Source organism: Cottoperca gobio, chromosome 6 (assembly GCF_900634415.1).
Source record: "Cottoperca gobio chromosome 6, fCotGob3.1, whole genome shotgun sequence".
Taxonomy (NCBI): Eukaryota; Metazoa; Chordata; class Actinopteri; order Perciformes; family Bovichtidae; genus Cottoperca; species Cottoperca gobio.
In genome coordinates, this window is record NC_041360.1 from 9,808,121 (window position 1) to 9,829,058 (window position 20,938).

At 40.3% G+C, this 20,938-nt stretch overlaps 2 protein-coding genes across 3 annotated transcripts; one reads left to right on the forward strand and one right to left on the reverse strand.

Moving 5' to 3' along the window:
- Positions 1–201: 201 nt before the first annotated feature.
- Positions 202–6,912, reverse strand: slc41a2a (solute carrier family 41 member 2a). Its single transcript, XM_029434104.1, has 10 exons — positions 6,475–6,912; positions 6,083–6,190; positions 4,769–4,840; positions 4,502–4,646; positions 3,603–3,749; positions 3,210–3,357; positions 2,882–2,961; positions 1,360–1,491; positions 1,055–1,203; positions 202–972 (listed from the first exon to the last, which is right to left on the reverse strand). Exons 1-10 carry the CDS (start codon positions 6,850–6,852, stop codon positions 796–798), a joined length of 1,536 nt encoding a protein of 511 aa, XP_029289964.1. The 5' UTR covers positions 6,853–6,912; the 3' UTR covers positions 202–795.
- Positions 6,913–8,612: 1,700 nt separating this feature from the next.
- On the forward strand, positions 8,613–20,551 carry washc4 (WASH complex subunit 4). Of its 2 annotated transcripts, none has more exons than XM_029433510.1 (33): positions 8,613–8,770; positions 9,437–9,576; positions 9,685–9,738; positions 9,836–9,901; positions 10,345–10,390; positions 10,489–10,556; positions 10,638–10,720; positions 10,938–10,980; positions 11,076–11,179; positions 11,590–11,710; positions 11,923–12,046; positions 12,132–12,259; positions 12,382–12,542; positions 12,624–12,750; positions 13,059–13,184; positions 13,279–13,386; positions 13,518–13,664; positions 13,763–13,842; positions 14,322–14,427; positions 14,581–14,697; positions 14,865–15,033; positions 15,458–15,612; positions 15,710–15,784; positions 15,874–15,978; positions 16,085–16,219; positions 16,600–16,708; positions 16,819–16,885; positions 17,108–17,194; positions 17,832–17,979; positions 18,077–18,173; positions 18,273–18,469; positions 18,832–18,928; positions 19,138–20,551. In XM_029433510.1, the coding sequence occupies exons 1-33, from the start codon at positions 8,710–8,712 to the stop codon at positions 19,200–19,202; spliced, it is 3,516 nt and encodes a 1,171-aa protein (XP_029289370.1). In that variant the 5' UTR covers positions 8,613–8,709; the 3' UTR covers positions 19,203–20,551. The 2 variants fall into 2 exon arrangements, with proteins under 2 accessions (XP_029289370.1, XP_029289371.1); XM_029433511.1 differs by having other exon boundaries at positions 8,710–8,770; positions 19,141–20,551.
- Positions 20,552–20,938: the final 387 nt, after the last annotated feature.

Sequence of the window (20,938 nt, forward strand, 5' to 3'; positions counted from 1 at the left end):
TTGAATTATTAACTTCTTTAAAAAATATATTTTGGATAGAGCAATACATTTTGCATTTGTTTCAATAGTGATGAAGGGGACTCAAATCATTCAATCACAAGCTCCACATCCAAGTGAAACAAATTCAAATGCAAGAACCTGAAAATATATTTCTCGTTATACTAATTATATACAATCAGTTTAGACTTTTGCTCCTAATTTTGTTGATAGATAACAAGGAGTGATCCAGCAATTGGTTTATCAGTGTTCTATGTGATATGCAGGCACACAACATGCCTGATAGGATTTTCTGTATGCCCACTACAAAATAAACTGAGAAGTTCCTTATTTTTCATTCACAATATGAATATTCACATTATTAACCAAAATTGAATTTTAAGTTATGGGCATTCTGTTTTCCATTTCCTTCTGTTTGGTGTCCAAAATGTTGTGCTGAGGTGTGCTCCAAGTAAGTGCACTTTACTGTAACTATACGAGTCTTAAGCTCATTGTGTGCATCCATGTGTTTGGCCATTTGCTAGGAAATAAAAACAACAATGAGTGCTTTAATAAACATCCTGTAAGGCAGGAAACTGCACATCTAGCAAAGATGTAGGATCATGTGAGAAGATAAGGTAATTCAGAAAAAAGTCAAGAGGCAGGATAATAGATTGAGGTAAAGAAAAAAAAGAGCCCACATCTGGTAAAAAAAGTGACTTTGAAAAAAAAGGCTGACTTTACTGAAAATATTCAGTTTCTTTGTATATTATTTCACTACTATGGTGGTTTTGCTGCAAACCTTTTTTTGCTTTGAACCTATACACTGCCTGAGTCACCGACGCACCACAGGATGACAAAGGCAAGAGAGAGGAGAGCAGTCCCTAATAGGTCTCCGAGGGCTGTGAGGTAGGGTATTGAGTAACTGTCGGGGTCTTTACCCCTCCGCCATAGAGAGTGGACCATACAGTCGGCTATACACAGCAGGGAGAAGACCTACGAGAAAGACACAAGTGATGTTGTGAAACAGTGATGAAGTATGCAGAGGAAAAATGACGACATGTGGTCTGGGACTCACCTGAATCAGGGAAGCAGACAAGAAGGCAACAGTGAGGAGAGGACTGGGCAAAGTGCGGCCTCCTTTCATCAGGTGAATAGTGAGTAAGAAGACGAGTTGACCGGGGATCACCAAGAGAAGCAAAACTTGAGCAGATCGGTGGTTTGCTCCTGCCATGACAAAGCTGAACATCAGTGTGTGTGTGTGTGTGTGTGTGTGTGTGTGTGTGTGTGTGTGTGTGTGTGTGTGTGTGTGTGTGTGTGTGTGTGTGTGTGTGTGTGTGTGTGTGTGTGTGTGTGTCTTTATTTAAATGTTTTGATCTTTACCTGAACCAAAGAAAGTGCGAAAAGGGCTGTAGCAGCCCTTACGTTCTTCAGGAACATCTCCAGGTGAGTAATTCAAATGCAAATTAGTAGAAATACGACTGGACTGAATGGAGACGAGGTTTCCTCCAATACCTGATTAGGAAAAGAAAGGGGAGGGAATTCATCCGACTTCACACAGCTAGAGCCACAAAAGGATTTATACGACTCTTTTTCACAATATGCAGTACAGATACAGAACATATACGCATGTTTGCAATCAATTAGCTTTCTACTACAGTTTTTATAATGCAAAGTTTTGTAAATGTTTGCCTTTGAGGCACTGTTTTCACAGTCATCTACAGGTATTTGTATGGCCCTAATAGGAGTCTTGAAGTGGGGGAGTGACATTTCTATAGATCTACTGGAAATTACAGAGATGGTAGGGAGTAAAGTGAGGCCATTGTATGTGGCATCGAAGAAATTGCAGAATATTCTTAATACAATGAAGCTTAAAGAGGCAGTTCACACCATAAATAAATAGTTTTCCTCTTACCTGTAGTGCTATTAATTAATAATGTTGGTGTGAGTTACACAGTGTGTGCTCTCCTGAGCTTATTGTTGTAGTAACATTTTCAGAAAGTAAAGTAAAATAATAAGAGATAATCAACGTATTGAGCATATCAATTGTATCCATATCTAGTGTTGAGGTAGACATTGTCTTTGTTCTAGCATAACCAGAAAAGTAATGAAGTTTAAAAAATAATAAGTCTGGAAAGCCCCGAAGATAAGCGTCTAATGGATGTGCTTGTGTGCTTGGAAATGGAAAGTTATAAAAATACCGGTTTCAGCAAAAAGCCTGGCCTAGGGGGGGAGATCATCCCTGCTGTGATACCCTTATTTACAAAGTGCTGACAGAATGGTTTTGGGAAAAAGGTAGAGAAAACCCCCGTTCTCCAACAACGAGGGCACTCAATAGCTACTCAACTGTATGAAGTGTTGGTGAAGAGGTCCAGACTTGGACTTCTGACCACCAACACTTACCCAAACTCAAGATTATGCCATTAATATTTACATCTCACGCTGTCATAAGCACAAGCCAGTCATCCACGAGTAGACGTACGCGACCTTCTGCGCTGTGATGTGGTTGGCTGGTGTAGTTTGAAAATAGTTCCTACATGAAAATGCTCACAGCAAGGTCTGTATATTTTCTTGGGTCATGATTTCTGGAAAGAGACATTGCTGTTGAGTTTTTCAAATGTATTTGTTGGCGCTTTGAGCACCACAAGCCGGGTGCTATCTTGTTCCATTATGTTTGAGAGAAGGCAGAAATCAGTACGGACGATACTTCCAACACTCAGCAATTCTCACCAAAACAATCTAGATTTATAAATAGCATTACAGGTAGGAGGAAAATATATTTGGGGTGAACTGTCCCTTTAGGGTTAATCTATGCCTATTTATTGAAATGTTATTTTTTATTTTTTTTATCTTCATCTTTTCAAAATGTAGACCATAAATGCTTTTCCAAAAGAATACGACTCACCGTTTATAACTGGAGCATAAACTATGATTCCTGCCAGGTTCGGATCCGACACAGCCTTGTCCAGAATAAGTCCTCCAATACTAAAAGAAAACAAATGAAATTAAAATTCTGTATTTTGACAAGCAGTGATGGGAGGAAGATGTTTAGTGATTTATCTCAAAACTAACGGACTGGTCTTTTAATGCCAAGGAAAAACATTAAAAACTAATAATTTACTGAATTTTTAACACCCAAATCCACACCTAAATGCTAAGTTAAGTTAAAGTTAAGGTAGTCGTGAATATATATGCATGCTTTTCAAAAGTTCAGTCAAGATTTAGGTGAGTACCTGCTGATGGCCATTGCTGTTATGATTGGTTCCCAGCCTGTGCGGAGCAGGATGTGACTGGCTGGATGTTTGGAGGAGATGACCACCCAAAGAGGAATCAGGCATAAAAATAACATATCCACCAGGTACAATACGTAGGGGTACAGGTCTGTCAAGAGAAAAGGTCATTATTTATACCTTTATTTTCAACCAGGAATTAGTCTGTGTAGGGTTTATGATCCTTATAGATGTGTTAGTTTCAGGATCATGAGTGCCATCTGTTGGCCAAAAGTTAAAATGACATGACTGCTGACCCATGGGAGGACCAATCTCTTATTCCACACTGTTTTGGTGTGTGTTAATCCAATTCAAATAATCCTACCAGACCATCCTGTTGTCCTTGTGTTTCTTTACCTAGGAAGGAGTAGAACCACTGACTAAAGGAGGCCAGGAAGGCAAGAGTGATGAGATCTCCAAAGCTGGCAGCCATGGGTGTGGCTACGTTGTCAGGGTTGATTCCCATCCGCATGGAGCCAATGATCACTCCCACCATAATAACACCTAGAGAGGGTTAAAGACAAGGTAAAGTTCCTAATCTATGAGGTTATATGGGATAAATCCTGATGGCATTAATTTTGGCAGAACTGATTTCATTTCAATTTGATTGGCTCTAAACTTTTAATTTCAGTATAATTGCAAAAACAAAAAGAAAGTGGGGCCTAGAAATACCTCTTGTGCATGCAGCCCATCATTCCTAGCTACACATCTGCCTCTGTGGCTCTGAGCTTGTCACAATCAGTCTGTGCCGAAATTCTAATTGAGGGTGCAGAAGACATTCTGCAAGCAAAAGTGATAATTGCCATGCAGAATTGCTTGTAATGTCCTAGATGTGCCTATCCGCAGTCCCTCTGTTCATATTCCCATTTCCAGAATAATTTCTATAATGGAGAGCAGCTCACTTAAAAGACAATTTTCTGAGAAAGTGCCATTTTTCAAGGTAGTTAGGAGTCTTTTCTTGGAAAATAGGTCATATAGTAACACTGAGGGGGCTTAAAAAAAGAAAGAATGAATTGGTAGTCGCATTATATGATGGATGTATGAAGCTGGCCCAAAACAGAGGACAAAATGGAGTTCACAGAAATGCGAGGTCAGCACCTGTACATGTATAATATATGAAAAATTAGGCTGAAATGATTCCTGAGGTCAATGGTGAAGCAGAGAAGGTTTGAACAGATGTGGTGGCGATGTGTGTAGGATTGTGATGCGCCTGTCTAATGACAGTGATTCAAGGTGAAGGCAGGTTGTGATGTTACCTTGCAGCAATGAAGCCATGAAGGCGGTAGAAACACTGGCAGAACACAGGAGCATTACATGGTGTAAGGGCATCTTTCCTACTGCCATCCAGCCCAACAGAGTCGCCATCAAAGAGGCTAACAGGCCAAGTACTGTGGCTTGAAGCTGTAAAATGATGACAAGTCTTGGTAGATTGCAATAACATGATGCAGATAATCAGGTAATGATGCAGAAATCATACACACAATTAATCACAAAGTTGCTATTCCAAAATTAAAATAATATACCTGCTTGAGCGCCAAGTTCCCAAAGATCAACATCCACTTTTCTCTGGCAGGTTCCATTTTTCCTGCATTCACCTGACAACATCAGATATGTATTGCCTCATTAAAAACTTGGCAAACTCAATATGCTGATGAAGATCATAGAAAATAATTGAAAACTTAGAACAGCTACAAAATGGATCTTGATGTGATTTTTCAACTGATGTTTCCTGATTATTCCAAAGTCAAGAATGATGAATTTGGTTGATAATGTTACAAAACCAGTTCACACAACAAAAGCACCAATAGCTTTGAATAATTCAGCGACCAGGCTGGTGTTGTTCTATATTTTTCTTATTGTCGATAGCATATAAAACATCAATGCCAACGTTTTAATCTTCTGTCATTACTTTCTAATTTCCCTTAACTCATTGGTACCTACTGAAGATGTAAATATTTAAGAACTGGACACAAATATATAGTTAAACCTTTTTTTTAAACGATTTTCTGAAACAGCACGTCATTGTAGTTTTTTAGCAAATGTTACTCAAATAGGTGTAAAAAGTGCCTTTGTTGGGACTATTTTCACCCGCGGATTAATCCAAACTCTAGGAGCATTAACGGCACCAGTACGGGATTGACTCAGAAAAGCCCATTTTCATCCCAATGAAGGAACATCTCACCCAGTGCAACATTATGAAGCTCTATGACACAGAAGAATAAACTATTTCAGGGGTTGGCATGTTAATGAACAATAGTTATGATAATATTTGATTATATTCTCTCCTTTTCCAGGAAAACATCATTTTAGATTATGTGAATCATTGGAGTATTGTTAGCATCAATGTGTCCTGCAGGATCTTGTACTACGAGTTGCTGCCGTGGTCTTCACAGCTCTGTGAGGAGTTTCACACGAGGACAGAAAAACCATGATGCAAGAAGGCAAAAATATAATTCTGAGAAAGAGGTTGTAGTTGCTCTGCAAATCAATTTCTTATGTTTTTCACTTTCCCTCCAACTCAGTTGCCCATATCTGTCATTTTTTTATATTTTACTGCATTGTTTTAAGTGTTATGTTATACTGTGTGTAATGTTCTAAACACATCATGGTATTTCTTTGTAATTCTATATATACAAAATAAAGGTTACCGACACAAGGTCACTTTTTGTGATACCATGGTTTGTGTGGGATAGGATTAAATTAGTGTGTGTGTGTGTGTGTGTGTGTGTGTGTGTGTGTGTGTGTGTGTGTGTGTGTGTGTGTGTGTGTGTGTGTGTGTGTGTGTGTGTGTGTGTGTGTGTGTGTGTGTGTTTGTATTAACATGAACACACACTCACAGCAGTCGAGAGTCTCGAGGCCAGAGTCATTTCCAGGTTCCCCTTCATGCCTAATACTGCAGGGACCAGGATGAAGATCTCTGTAATTTCCTGGAACACGTCCCAGCTCTGCCATGAAAACACAGTCATAAACTTAATATAGAAGATGAACCACAGTCAACAGCAACACCTCAAACACACAAGAAGTCATCTTTGTTTTCAGCCAAGGTGATGTTCACTTAAAATAAACACACCAACTTTAAAATTATAATTAGTTTTTGTTTATTTCATAATTTCCTGGTACAATTAGACTGTTTTTTATACACAATCTCTTTAATTCAGCAAGAAAGACAAGACACTATGTCCTCACTAAACTGTAAACCACTTCCTTGTCCTCCTCTGCTTTACCTCACCTGAACCACTTCAAGCAACATCCCAGCAGAGACAGTCCCGAGCCCGGCCAACATAAATGGCACCAGGATCTGGAGCACCATGGAACAGATTGACTCAGCAGGTTCACCGGAGCCACCTGCATCCATTGCACTCGTGGATCCACTGAACTTTGACCCACCATAGAGTTGATTCGGGAGCAGAAAGTCTGTCTCGGTGTAATCCTGTGGCTCATGATGGAGACTGGTGTTGATTGGTGAAATATTCCCATTAGGGATAGCATGTTGTGGACTTCCAGAGTGATGAGATGGAGATTGGTTGGATCCGTATTGTTGGCTGGTGCCTCTGCCCACAGAACCACTTGGGGGCAGTTGCTCATCGTGTGACTCTGGGACAATCATGGTGCAAAGCTGGCAGGATGGTATTCCTGCTGCTCCGGCTCACTTACAAACAGAGGCACCTACACTGGTCACAAAAAGTTGGTCTAAAAGGATAATGATAAATACCAAAAAGAAATAGCACAATAGCAATAAAGAATTAGTGAATGCGTTTAACAATACAAATAGCTGTAAAGGTTAAATTGAAAAGCTCAGCATTTAGTTATAAAGTATTGTATCACACAAACAAGTACTGTGATATTATATGACTTATTTCACTTCCATGGTAAATCAAGTGTGCAACTTTGGTATGTAGAAAGCTTGGTTGTCTCAGGGTCATCTGATGGCACAGACTGCCTGCATTATCATTCTTCATGCCTGTTTCCATTCAGCAACACTGAGGCTGCGTTGTCTGACAGATAATGCTCTTCATTTAGAATTCCTAAGAGATGAGCAGGTACTAAACAGCTGAGGTTATCGACTTGTGAGCGAGGAATTATACAAAATGTATAACTTATTTTTACACCCAATCTGCAAACATTAGCATATAATAACATACTTGTGAACTGTGTATCAACATGTAACAATATTACTCTGAATTATCTGCTTTAACCTGTTGAAAACGCTTTAAAAATGTAGTGTTTATATAAAGCATAGTTTAAATTACTGTTTGAAAGTTAAGAAACTGAAGCTTTGATGGAGATGTACATCATTTTATTATGTTAAATATTTAGAGTCCAACAACTTCTAATCATCAAACCCTCAAAATTGACATGCACCACACTGCTGTGAGCCAAAATGTATTAAATCATTTGAGGGTAAGTAATCTGAGTTATCTTTAACCATTTCTGTACACACATATCTGCAGATGCACAAGGGTATCTAAAGAAATGTTACATCAAGAAAATACTGTATGAAAGGATTTATACAGTTAGGCACTAATCATCTTCAAGATCACGATCAAAGGGTTGAGGGCAAAAAAAGAACCAAAGAGAAAGTTTTAATTCTCATATCAAATCAATTTGTAATGCTGAGTTTCTCTTGGCGTGTCTCTGTCCCTCTAGCATCTCTGCTCAGACAGATACTGCTACAATAAAGCTGTCAATATATATATATATATATTTCAATTTGGTAGTCCGAACAAAATTTTGTCTATAGTTAGAACAAGAATAGTAGAATACATTTTAAAAAGTGCCTTACCCTTAATGTGAAACCATAGGAGAAGAAGAAGCACCTATTTTCTCACTCCACTGCTAACTGTGACTCTGCCTTGTGGACTCTAAATGGTGGGCTGAGTCTTCAGTGTGACATTAGCCTACCTCCCACTTCACACACACACACACACACACACACACACACACACACACACACACACACACACACACACACACACACACACACACACTGCATAACTCTCTCATCCCCTCTAACATTGTTTAATGCATATTCAAATACAGTGGCAGTAAGTGTAAGACAGACAACAGGATAAACACATACTTGACAGTTATTTGTTAAGAGCAGTCTAGTTATCGTTGATGTTGCATCACATGGAGTGTTTAATTGACCAATGACATATAACACAGCATTTACAGGCCTATGCTGCCCCTAGAGTATCCCTTTAAAAAAAATGTAATGACAAAGAAATACCAAAAAATGTACCTACCTACCTACCTACCTACCTACCTACCTACCTACCTACCTACCTACCTACCTACCTACCTACCTACCTACCTACCTACCTACCTACCTATCCAGTGACATCTCTTATGGACTCCATTTCCCATGAGCACTAGCGACCATTCACAAAATCATGAGACCCATCATGGGACCGTGTAGCCTCACTCTTTAACAGCAGTGTTTTGGGTCACAGCTGCTGGCAGTATGGCGGTAGAAACCATCGCACCTGACTGGGAGTTTGATCGTTTTGACGACGGTTCTCAAAGTAAGTACAGTCCTGAAAAAATAGCGACGTGCAAAACTTAACTAGCCTCCAGTACAATCTTACGCTGCTAGCAAGATGCTATGCCACTGGGCACCGTCTATTTGCTGGCACGGAACAAATCTTTCTGTCAATTGCAAACAAATGCTTGTCAAATGGACACCATTTTAAAACTACTTCATTTTATTTATTTCAATTGAACATCCAGCAGACCCTGTCCAGTTGTAATGTAAAGGTCAATTCGTAAAATGAAGTGACAGCAAAGTTATTTAACGTTAATCACCACCATCAGTCACATAGCTAACAGCTGATCAGTTTGACAGCCTAACGATACTTGAGTGATTTTGACAGTAAACACAGTATAAATAGCGGACTCTAACTCCAACTTCCTTGCATGGCAAACAAAATAGCAAACAGCGTTAGTGTTGTTTATTTTAGTGTGTGACAGGTCTCCTGCGGTTAATATTCAGTGCTCCTCAAACAGGAAATGGGTTTAAATAATAATTTGAGTGTATCTCTGGAGTACGACTCTTTATTTCCAACATTTTAGCAAAACATAATTGGCATGGCACTGTTAACCGCTAACTAGGTGTAACAACATTGATGTTTACATCGGACTAAGTCATGAACCCTGCTGAAGTGTCCTTGATCAAACCCTCCACCCTACAGAAATACACACAGAGGTTCAACTGAAGAACTACAGCAAGTTTCTGGATGACTACACCTCCCAGCTGAGGGGTATCGAGGAGGCTCTGGATGACTCCATCGGAGATGTGTGGGACTTCACTCTGGACCCCATCGCCCTGAAGGTAAAACACCAAACATTAGGTTGTACATCAACCTGAAAATACAGACATTGTTTTTACACAATTTACACTTGTGCAACTTCCTTCCCAATACTTTCTACTCTCTTTCAGCTTCTTCCATACGAACAGTCATCCTTATTGGAGTTAATTAAAACTGACAACAAGGTAAATAAAGACACACAGAACAGTTCATTTTTAGGTCTCATATCGACAAAGTTTTATCTTTTTTGATAATAGCTATTATTTTGTGTTTTATGCGCAGGTTCTGAACAAAGTCATCACAGTGTATGCTGCTCTCTGTAGTGAAGTGAAGAAGCTCAAATATGAGGTGAGCATGGTCAAAACAGTGCTCTGTGCTATTGTGAGGTTAGTTTGGTTTTAGTTTTAAATTATCATATCTGTCTACATTACAGGTCATTTAGAAGGCGTAGCGTGAATACAGGTATATTCAGACAGACGGTGTAAAAAAAGTATTTAAAAAATCCAGCATTGTTTCCATCCATGTTTACTAGCTTGCAGTCTTCTTATGCCTTTGCTGGCACATTGCTGCATATCTTGGCGTGTTACCACTACGTACTGTTGAGTCGATAGTGTGACACCATTTGCAGGACTGTGTATCGCGTCACTTCTTGTGCATGAGATAAACAAAACAGGGACCCACTCGTAGAGGTCTAAATGAATCTTTCCGAGCAGATGTTGGTATCACTTCCTTGTGTTGTGCTGTGAGATACACATTCTGATTCTGTGTCCTGAATTTATGATCCCTTACAGGCAGAAACCAAGTTCTACAATGGCTTGTTGTACTATGGAGAGGGAGGTAATGTCAGCTATTTCTATTTACTTTTATTCTAAGTTTGCCCTCAGTGGTACACAGTCATTTTTTTTGGTTTTTAAAAAGACGTTTATGTGTTACAGTGTCAGACACCAGCGTTGTTGAAGGAGAGTCCCAGATTCAAATGGGCAGATTTATCTCATTCCTTCAGGTAGGCAATTAATCATTTCTGCCGTAAACATACTGTCGTTTATGGAAATCCAGAAACGTAGATAGTTTCTTTCTTTGGTAGGAACTGTCCTGTTTTGTGTCAAGATGTTATGAAGTGGTGGTCAACATTGTTCATCAGCTGGCTGCCCTCTACAACAGCAACAAGTAAGATCCATCAACTGAAGCAATTAAAGTTGCACAGTGAATGTACTGTTCTTGTTGGAATGGCTCGAGTACCCCCGTCGTCAAAAGAGCCTTTGTGCACTTCACATGCAGACGAAACAACAACTTACAGACTGCATTTCTGTACTTATAGCATGTTTGATGTTTTGATTTAATGTCAAACAAAATGTACAAAAGCATTTCTCCTGTCACATCTCAGGGGTGCAACAAAAATCATTGAGTCGTCAGGTGTCCATTTTCAGGTGGGTTTGAAGATTACATTTCTTTTTGATTTTACGTCTTTATTCTTTCTTCTCTAAATATCTTTTACCGTGTCTGTTTTGTGTTCCCTCTGCAGATAGTGTACGAACACCTCGGGGAGTTGTTAGTGGTTCTGCTCACACTTGATGAAATAATGGAAAATCACGGCACACTAAAAGATCACTGGAAGATGTATAAAAGGTACACACACACACACACACACACACACACACACACACACACACACACACACACACACACACACACACACGGCTATTCCAACCAGTGAGATAAAGGAAAGACTAAATTCCGGTACAAAAGACAACACTCAATTGTTAAAAATAATAATTGTTAAGGACAGCTCTAAATGGTTTATTTGATCCAGCCTAGAAGTTTGTGATACAAGCAATACATAGCAAACCAAGTTTACTTCTTTTAAGTTTTTTTGATCTAAGATATTGTTTTTTATACCCCATTTTTACTACATTTAAACCTTGTTTTTTTTCTCTTTAAACCTCTCTTTATTAGTTTTTGATTTATTTTTAAATGCTTGCTGTATTATATAATCTATACAGGCTAAAGTCTTCTGTAATTATATCCTCCTGTTGTAGGTTGTTGAAATCTGTGCACCATAACCCTGGGAAATTCTCCATTCCTGAAGAGAAACTGAAACCATTTGAGAAGCTACTGCTCAAGCTTGAGGGACAGATGCTGGATGGCATGATACTGCAGGTGACTGCACTTCTTTCGGCTTTAATTATGTTGTTGATTTTAATTTTCTGCGTTTGAGGGGTTTGCTGAAAAGTCAGTAGTTTTATTTTTGTGCTAATACCCAAAGGTTTCTGGACGCATAGGTCATTGTGAAATTGAATATCTGAGTGATTATATTGTGTTCAGGTTAATCTGAGCAGCATTAAAACATGATGTGTACAACTCTGTGATAGGCCTGTGTGGAGCAGCGATTCGATGATCCCGGGGAAGGAGTAGCTGTTGCCAAAAACAGTGCCTTTGCCGAGGAGTTCGCCTTCAACATTCGCACAATATTCACCAATGTTGAGTCCAAAATTGGTCAGTTTCTCTTCCCAGGATAGACTGGTTTGCTCTTTCCTGCAACTTCAAATGATTTATGTCTGTGTGTCTGTATTGTTTTCAGGTGAACCTTCAGAGATCGACCAGAGAGATAAATACGCAGGCGTCTGTGGTCTCTTTGTGCTTCACTTTCACATCTTCAGGAGTGTCGACAAAAAGTTCTACAAGGCGCTGCTCGATGTCTGTAAAAAGGTAGTTCAGTGTTCTTGCCTCCTTTTTATTTTTTTTAAATCTGTGACAGCCCTCTCTCGTCTATTATTTATTTTATAATCTGCAACAGTGACAACATCTCGATCGCGTGTGTGTGTCTCCAGGTTCCAGCTGTCACTCTGACTGCAAACATCATCTGGTTTCCCGACACTTTGCTCATCGCTAAGGTCCCAGCTGCAGCTAAACTGATGGATAAGAAGAGTCTACAGGCCATCAGAGTGCAGAGAGATGTCTACCTACAGCAAAGAGCTCTGACACTAACAAAGTCAGTGGGGACAGAAATCTGTTATTTAACTGTATAATTATTTATTTTGTTTAAAAATCCGATTGTTTGTGTTGTCTTCAGGGATGTTCAGTCCTACTATGTGTTTGTAACTTCCTGGATGATGAAGATGGAGTCCATCTTGTCCAAGGAGCATAAAAGTGACAAGTTGGCAGAAGACCTGAACAGCAGGTGTAATGTGTTTGTACAGGTAAGTGCTGGCAGTGACATCTCCTAACAAGACTCAGCAGAACTACAGAGCACAGCATGGCATTCACAGTTTTCCAATTCTTCTTTACATCCAGCTATAAGTGCACCGAAGATGCATTCAATACCCTCAAAAAACAGCCAAATACCTGTATCGTGCTTATTGTTTATTTATTTAAATACATTTTCTGTCAGAGTGACTTCATGATAAACTGACCGCATATGATTATGTAAAAAGTGCTTTTCATACATGTTTGTTGAAGGTTTGTACTTGAGACTAACAGTTCCCTCTGCGTTTCCTGTTCCTCGCAGGGCATCCTGTATGCATACAGCATCGGCACCATTATCAAAACCACCATGAACATGTACATGTCGATGCAGCGGCCCATGACAAAGACCTCTGTCAAAGCTCTGTGTCGACTGGTCGAATTGCTCAAGGTGTGTGTGTGTCTGTGTGTTGTGTGTTGTGTGACTAGTGCCTTGTCTGTTTGAGTAAAACGAATAAGCTCATGTGATGCGTCTCTCCTCTCAGGCTGTGGAGCACACGTTTCACAGGCGGTCCATGGTTGTAGCAGACTCTGTTTCTCACATCACTCAGCAGCTGCAGTCGCAGGCCCTCAACGCTATTGGCAACGCTAAGGTAAATACAAATAATAAATCACATTATTGGTATTTACAGGAGGAGTTGTGATGCAAGTCAAATGTTCATATTATTCTAATTAGAGGTCCAACTTCATTTTATATGACGCTATGTGTTTTTATTCCCTGAAGAAAAGGGTGATCTCCGACAAGAAGTACAGCGAGCAGCGGCTGGATGTGCTGTCGTCTCTGGTGCTGGCAGAAAACGCTCTGAGTGGACCCAGCACAAAGGAGCGACGCCTCGTGGTGTCTCTGGCACTGTGTGTCGGCACTCAGCTGGTACGTTGGGAGAAGTTGGCGATTGATGGGATATAAACGCTTTCCATTTATTTCATTTGATTCTCAGCTTGACAATGAAATCTCCTGCTGTCTTATAGAAAACGTTCAAAGATGAGGAGCTGCTTCCACTGCAGCTCGTGTTGAAGAAGCTGGATCTGATTAGTGAGCTGAGTGAGAGGTGGGATTTGTCCTCTTTTGATCATGTTTGAACAAAGTTTCTCTGTGCATGGCACAATCTGTTTGTGCTCCATGTGCCAAGAGCTTGCAAAGTGATTAACCCTCCAGTCAGTGAAGAAAACGTCCAGATGTTTAAATGCTGCTGCTTGGTGTGGAGCCAGTGTGGCAGACAGCTTTCAACATCTTACGCCATCGTTGGCCAGTTGTTGTGCTGTGATGTCTGATAGGCAAAGACCTTGCATGGTAGTTTTAAAACAGGCTAAACAAAACTCTTTATACAACCAAATCATTAAGATACTGACATCTCAAAATACCTAATCACTTTGGCGGGTGACTCATCAATTATCTGTTGATGCAAATGTATAAAGTGGTATCTTACACTTGGACCATTATCAGAACTTGTGAGCAATTTGATGTTTTCTTTGACCCACTTTAAGAGTCTTTAGACGTACTTAGAGACTGTTTTCCTTTAATCCTCAGGGTCAAGCTGCAGTGTGACTGTAGTTTCCTTTACTGGCACCGAGCTGTGTTTCCTATCTACCTAGATGATGTATACGACAACGCAGTGGACGCAGCACGAATACACGTAAGCAGAAAGTCATGGGCAAAACTTTAAAGCATGTCTGCAACGATCACAAATAATTTTGTTTGCTTTTAAACGTTAGTTTCTCTTTTGCTTGTGTCTGATTGGCCGCTCTGGTGTTCTGCCTTCCTGGACGTGTGTGATTGGCCAGAGCAGTACATGTTTAGTGCACTGAGGGACAGTGTGCCCTCCATGTTGCACGCCAAACACATGGAATCATGTGACCAGCTCCTGGAGAGCTTCGACAAGGAGATCATGGACGTGTTCAACGAGGTGAGAACGGATGAAATAGAGGAACCAGATTAAACGTGGATGTTGGCGGCAGAGAGAGGAAATATACAGCATGATGTCGGGAAGTTTGATTTTAAAGAGTTTTATAAAAAGTACAGCAATTTAGAGTCTCATCCTTAACCTTCATGTACATCTTTTTGTCATTGTAGCACCTGCTGGACAAGCTGTGTAAGGAGATTGAGAAGGACCTGCGTCTCTCTGTCCACACCCATCTGAAGCTGGACGACAGGAACCCTTTCAAAGTTGGCATGAAGGACCTGGCCCACTTCTTCTCCCTCAAACCTATCCGATTCTTCAACCGCTTCATCCTCATCAAAGGTGATGAAATGTACACACTGAATATTTCGGACTGAAATGTTTAAAGGTTTTGTATTAAAATAACAAATTAAGAGGATTATTCAACTTTGACTGAGTGCTATTACTGTTTCAGTTGCTACTACGTTTTAGGGCTGCACAATACTCAACTTGGGCAAAAGACTGCATGTCAATGCATTTTAGCAGTATACTCAAAGCAGCAGAAAGGAAGTACTGAGTACACTTTAATATCTATTTATTTGTCACAAGTAATATCATTATCCTGATATTCAACACCGTTAACTCATATTGTGCAGCCATAGTTAGTTTAAATATTTTATTTCATTGAATCTGTGCAGGAAAATGTAAAGTGTGTAATGCTGCTGAAAACTGTATGCTGAGGGTGTAACTGACATAATGATTTGTCTTGTTCTTTATGTCTTTGCAGCCTATGTGACCCACTACCTAGATAAAACCTTCTACAACCTAACCACTGTCGCGCTACATGACTGGGCCACCTACAGTGAGATGAGAAACCTCGCCACGCAGCGCTATGGACTTACGATGACGGAGGCTCACCTGCCCAGCCAGACCCTGGAACAGGTCTGTGTGGTTGGACTGTACACATTATGACAGAGGTGGAGTTTTCATTAAAGAAGTATGGTTTGATTATAAGTGGATCCATGTGTGTTCTCATCAGGGTTTGGACGTTCTGGAGATCATGAGAAACATTCACGTTTTTGTCTCGCGGTACCTTTACAACCTCAACAACCAGGTACAGACTCACACACTGCGTGTTCACCTTCTGTATCTTGAACCAAGCGGTTGTCTGTGTATTATATACAGTTCTTTGCTTTCCAACAGATCTTCATTGAGAAGGCCAGTAACAACAAACACTTGAACACCATTAACATCCGTCACATCGCCAACTCCATCCGGACCCACGGCACAGGCATCATGAACACCACGGTGAGTTTACAAGGAAGTCAGTGGTTTGTTTTAGTCTGTATCATTTTCTGCTTTTTCTCTCAGATCCTCACCTTTTTTGCGCATCTCCTCTCTTTTTTTTCATCAGGTGAATTTCACCTACCAGTTCCTGCGAAAGAAGTTTTACATCTTCAGTCAGTTTATGTACGACGAACACATCAAGTCCAGACTCATCAAGGACATCCGCTTCTTCAGAGAAACAAAAGACCAGTCTGATCAGAAGGTAAGAAAATGAACAGCGCCTCTCCCAATTCATTGATTTCCCCAAACCAGTTACACAAACAAAGCACACATGTGGTGCTTGAGTTTGTTCAGATGGTTGTAAAGCCCCACCTGGTCGACGCTGGAAACTGAAATCCATCAGGTTAAGATTAAATGAACGAATGAGCCTGTTAAGTTTCCATATTAACAGACACAGACTTTCAGTAAAGCCAGCCACGGGAACAGAGGCTTTTCTAGATGTTCTGTTCTTGGAAGCAGTTAGCCGTCTAACCGTCCTGACGTTTCTGTTTTAAGAATACTACGTTATCATATCGCCGGGAACAATAACTCTGCTCCCTGCCAGCAGCTGTTCAGCAATAGTTGTCCATGTTTTTGTTGTAGTACCCATTTGAGCGAGCGGAGAAGTTTAACCGCGGCATCAGGAAGCTGGGCATCACTCCTGATGGACAGAGCTACCTGGACCAGTTCAGACAGCTCATCAGCCAGATTGGTGAGAAATATCCATAAATGTCAATCTGTTGTTGGCATATAATTTTAGAAACTCAACTGAAGGTGCAGGCAAATGTAAACCAACACCAATTTTACCCTGTTTTCTTTCAGGTAACGCCATGGGCTATGTGCGTATGATCCGTTCTGGCGGCCTCCACTGTTGCAGCAGTGCTATCAGGTAAAAGAGAGTGTTGTTTGTGTATCATTTTGCTTCCTTGCAATGTAAATATGAAGGTCTTGGGCTGAATCCCTTTTAAGGAAGTCTCTGAAATAACAATTAACTGGATACATTCATGATATTTCATGTAAATATGAGATTAAATCTGATAAAAACCCATGTTCACTGAAGTGTTCTCTGTCATTTCTCACTAGAATGTTTTCGTGTCTGTGTCACTTCCAGGTTTGTCCCCGACCTGGAGGATATCGTCAACTTTGAGGAGCTGGTGAAGGAGGAGGGACTGTCGGAGGAGACCCAGAAAGCTGCTAGGTAGGGCATTTGTCAGCTCAAGTAGGTGTTAAACTGTATACTTCAGTTTTGTTTTAACATTTCCATCATGCGCACAAACGGCAGTGCTTCAGTTGTGTCTCCGGTCAAATCGTGTCAAGATATTTTCAGTGCATTTCCATTTTTGTGCCTGCAGAGGGCACCACAGATAAAGAAATGTAAAGGAAGCTCCAATGTTCTTAACCCTTTTGACTCACTAGGGATAATTTCTGCTTTTTAATTGTTCAATATTTGTGGCTATGTTAATGCATATGGCAAAAATCTTTGCGCAGGTTTATTTATTTATTTATTTTAGACGTTCAACCTCAGCTCCGATAATAAACTGTGTAGCACTCAGACACTCAAGGAAAAAAATGTCATTAAAACCATCATTTTTATTCCCACAGCCATTATAGCATAAAATCATGTATTCTATTCAAATGTGTCGTTTTTACTATTTTCCACCATATTGACACATTTTCTAATGTTTGCCCTTTGGGACACATGGATGCTATTTACTTGGTTTCCTGCATGAACAATAGAAATGCATCAAAATCAAAGTTGCTGCTAATCATTTTGTCCTCTAAGGACATCAGAGCTCTTTTTTGTGATGCACATGAGCTAAATATGTCATTTCTAGTGTCCTAGATTCTGTGTTGGGAGATCTGACCAGCAACTCTGCCGAGGGGACGGAGTACTTCAAGATGCTGGTGGCGGTTTTTGCAGCCGAGTTTCGCAGTGCCAAGAATATGCACCTGAGGAACTTCTACATGATTGTACCCCCTCTGGTCAGTGTCACCACCTTTCATTTGTTTCTGTGGTACTACCTGTCACACCCCTTTCTCTCTCTGAAGTGTTTTATTTTACAACAAATCTCTCCCATAGACGGTGAATTTTGTGGAGCACTCCATCAGCTGCAAAGAGAAACTCAACAAGAAGAACAAAACTGGAGCTGCTTTCACAGATGATGGCTTTGCTATGGGTGAGTGGGCTTAAGCAACATCCCTTGTGCTGCTTTGCGGCTGTTGACTTCCTCTCGATTTTCTTCTATATTATCGCTTTATTTTTCGTGCTCTCGCAGGTGTGGCGTACATTCTGAAGCTGCTGGACCAGTATCTGGAGTTTGACTCTCTGCACTGGTTCCAGGCCGTCAGAGACAAGTACAAGAAAGAGATGAATGCTGTAGTGAAGGAGCAGAACGTCCAGTCTGCCAGCCAGGATGAGAAGCTGTTGCAAACTATGAACCTCACTCAGAAGAGGCTGGATGTCTACCTTCAGGTGAGCTCCCTGTTGCGTTGTCAAAGAAGATAGACACATATCCTTGGGACGTGTCAGTCAAACTGAATCTTAAAAGATGTGTTTCGTGTCTGTCTTCAGATCTTGCTAAGTTATGACTCGGAGAAGGAGTAATGGGTTTTAAAGTTCCTTAATTGCCTCCATGAGCTGTGTGTGACACACACTTCTGCTGCTCCGGCTGCTACCGTGTTAATAAGCTGGCCAAGTCAGCAGGTTCTGCTACGATTACAAACTTCCCGTTTGGTTTTAGAACACCTGTCCCTTTCACCTCCCGCAGTGTCTTCGCCTCACGTCTCTCCCTCAGCGAGACAAACTCTGACCTCTTTGTCTTTCTTTCCCTTCAGGAGTTTGAGCTGCTCCACTTCTCATTAAGCAGCGCCCGGATCTTCTTCAGAGCAGACAAGACTGCCGCCGAGGAGACTCAGGAGAAGAAAGATAAAGGTTAGGCACTGTTGTGGTGATTAATGTGATTGAGTCTATCAATTATGCAAAAGCACTGTCACTCCCACCCTGTTATACACGCTTTTTGTACATGATTTTTCATAGAAACATAGTAACCTGATTGATGAAGGATGAGGTCAGTGTGTCTTCATCCCTCTTTTGGATCTCAGAAATAACTCACTTGCCATTCCTCTTCTTCTTTCCACCAGCAGAAGTCTCCAAAGCAGGAGGCACTTCAGATGGCTCAACCCCCACTGAACCGGCCTCAAAGTGACCCTCCCTGTGAGATCAGCAGATCAGTGTTCGTTGCGTGAGTACTGTAAAATGGTCAGAAGAGGAAGCGTGAAGAGAAGATCTCAAGCAGCGGACTGCACTGAAATATGTGTGTGTAGTTCAGGGACAAAACGAACGGAAACCGGATGAAACAGACAATTGATGGATGTCGTTTCAGTTAACGTCCCATGACAAAGCAATCATCTTCGTTAGAGAAAGAATGTGTACTTTAAAGTGCTACTGCAGAAAGTGTCTTTTTTTGTTTCCATTCTACAGAAACATCAATGTAACGTCCGCACAGCTTTGAAATGTTTGCAAGATCTAATAAATTCTTCCTGAATTTGTAGCATTTACGCAAGCGAATGCAATTTGAAAAGGTCAGGTAGTGTAACAAGTGTAAGGTAAAGGGTCACGCTTTCCTTTGCCACGCTGCCTTTTGATACTTATACATCCAGTCAGGAAGGACTGTATTATTTTTCTACAGTAGAAGCCTCAGCTGTATGTGTGTCCTCTTGCTGATCAGAGACGAATTCAATCAATGACTGATTTGCATGTTTTGATTTCAATACTTTGCTACATCAGTGTGTGTGTACTAATGGAATAGATTGTTTATGGCCTTTAATGGCAGCTCTGCTCTTAATGCCTCCGTAGATTATAGCACACTAACGAGGACTCTTGAGAAGGTTTTAAAGGTAGAATCTTCTCGTGTGCCATATTTGTTTACTGTTAGTTTTTTTCCATTTTATATATTGTGTGAATTATAGTGCATGTGCCTTTTCTAAACTGTGGATATGTTTCAATAACCTAATTAATTTAGAAATAACGCATCTAAACACACTTGATTCTTGATCTGCGAGTGTAGCCAAGTCACACAACTTACTTCTCTGCAGTACTGGAGTTGTATTACTAAATTCTTATTTCCCAATTTTGTATCTATCAACATGTGGTACATGTTAAGTGAGGCCATAATTTGGTCAATATTACATTCCATGAATTTACTTCCTTGGAGACATTTTAATAAAACTTTGCACTTTCAACAGAATATAATGTCCCTCAATCATGAGTTTACAATTAGTTAAGATAGTGCAAAAAGGTTTGGAAGCACAGATTACATGCTCAAGTAATGTTTGCTCTGGATGTTTCCTGATGTAAACATTAAACCTGTGTGCAATGTAAAATGTAAAAGTATGTTTGCCTTCAAATGTGTACATTATAATTATACCTGATACCAACTTAATGAGAGATCTCTGACTTTAAAAAATAGCAATAAACAACACACACACGGTGGTTCAGGAACGCCTTTTCTGCTTTAATACAAAGAAAAGAAGCTTTTAACTTCAGAAAATACAAGATTGGTCTGGATTTTTTTTTTCTCCTCAATTTGTCATTTTTCCGTTTCCTATGAAATGCTGCCGTTCAAACAGCGCAAATTGAAATACATCCCTTCTTTTGCTTTGAACTCCAAACTTGGGGAATGATCTGTTTAATTTTCTTGCTTGTTTTTTTGGCTGAGAATCAGGCCTTTCCTTAAATGACATTTTATATTTGTATTTTTGATGTAAGTGCCCGCAGTGCCATGTGACACCCTGTCCAGCAGATCCAGAAATGTCCTGTTGCGTCCACATATTGCATCCGTGCTCACCTCATAAAAACGAGGTAAAAGGCAGGGCAAAAATTCTTCCAAAATAGATGTCATATATATATATATACATACATATATATATATAGCAATCATAT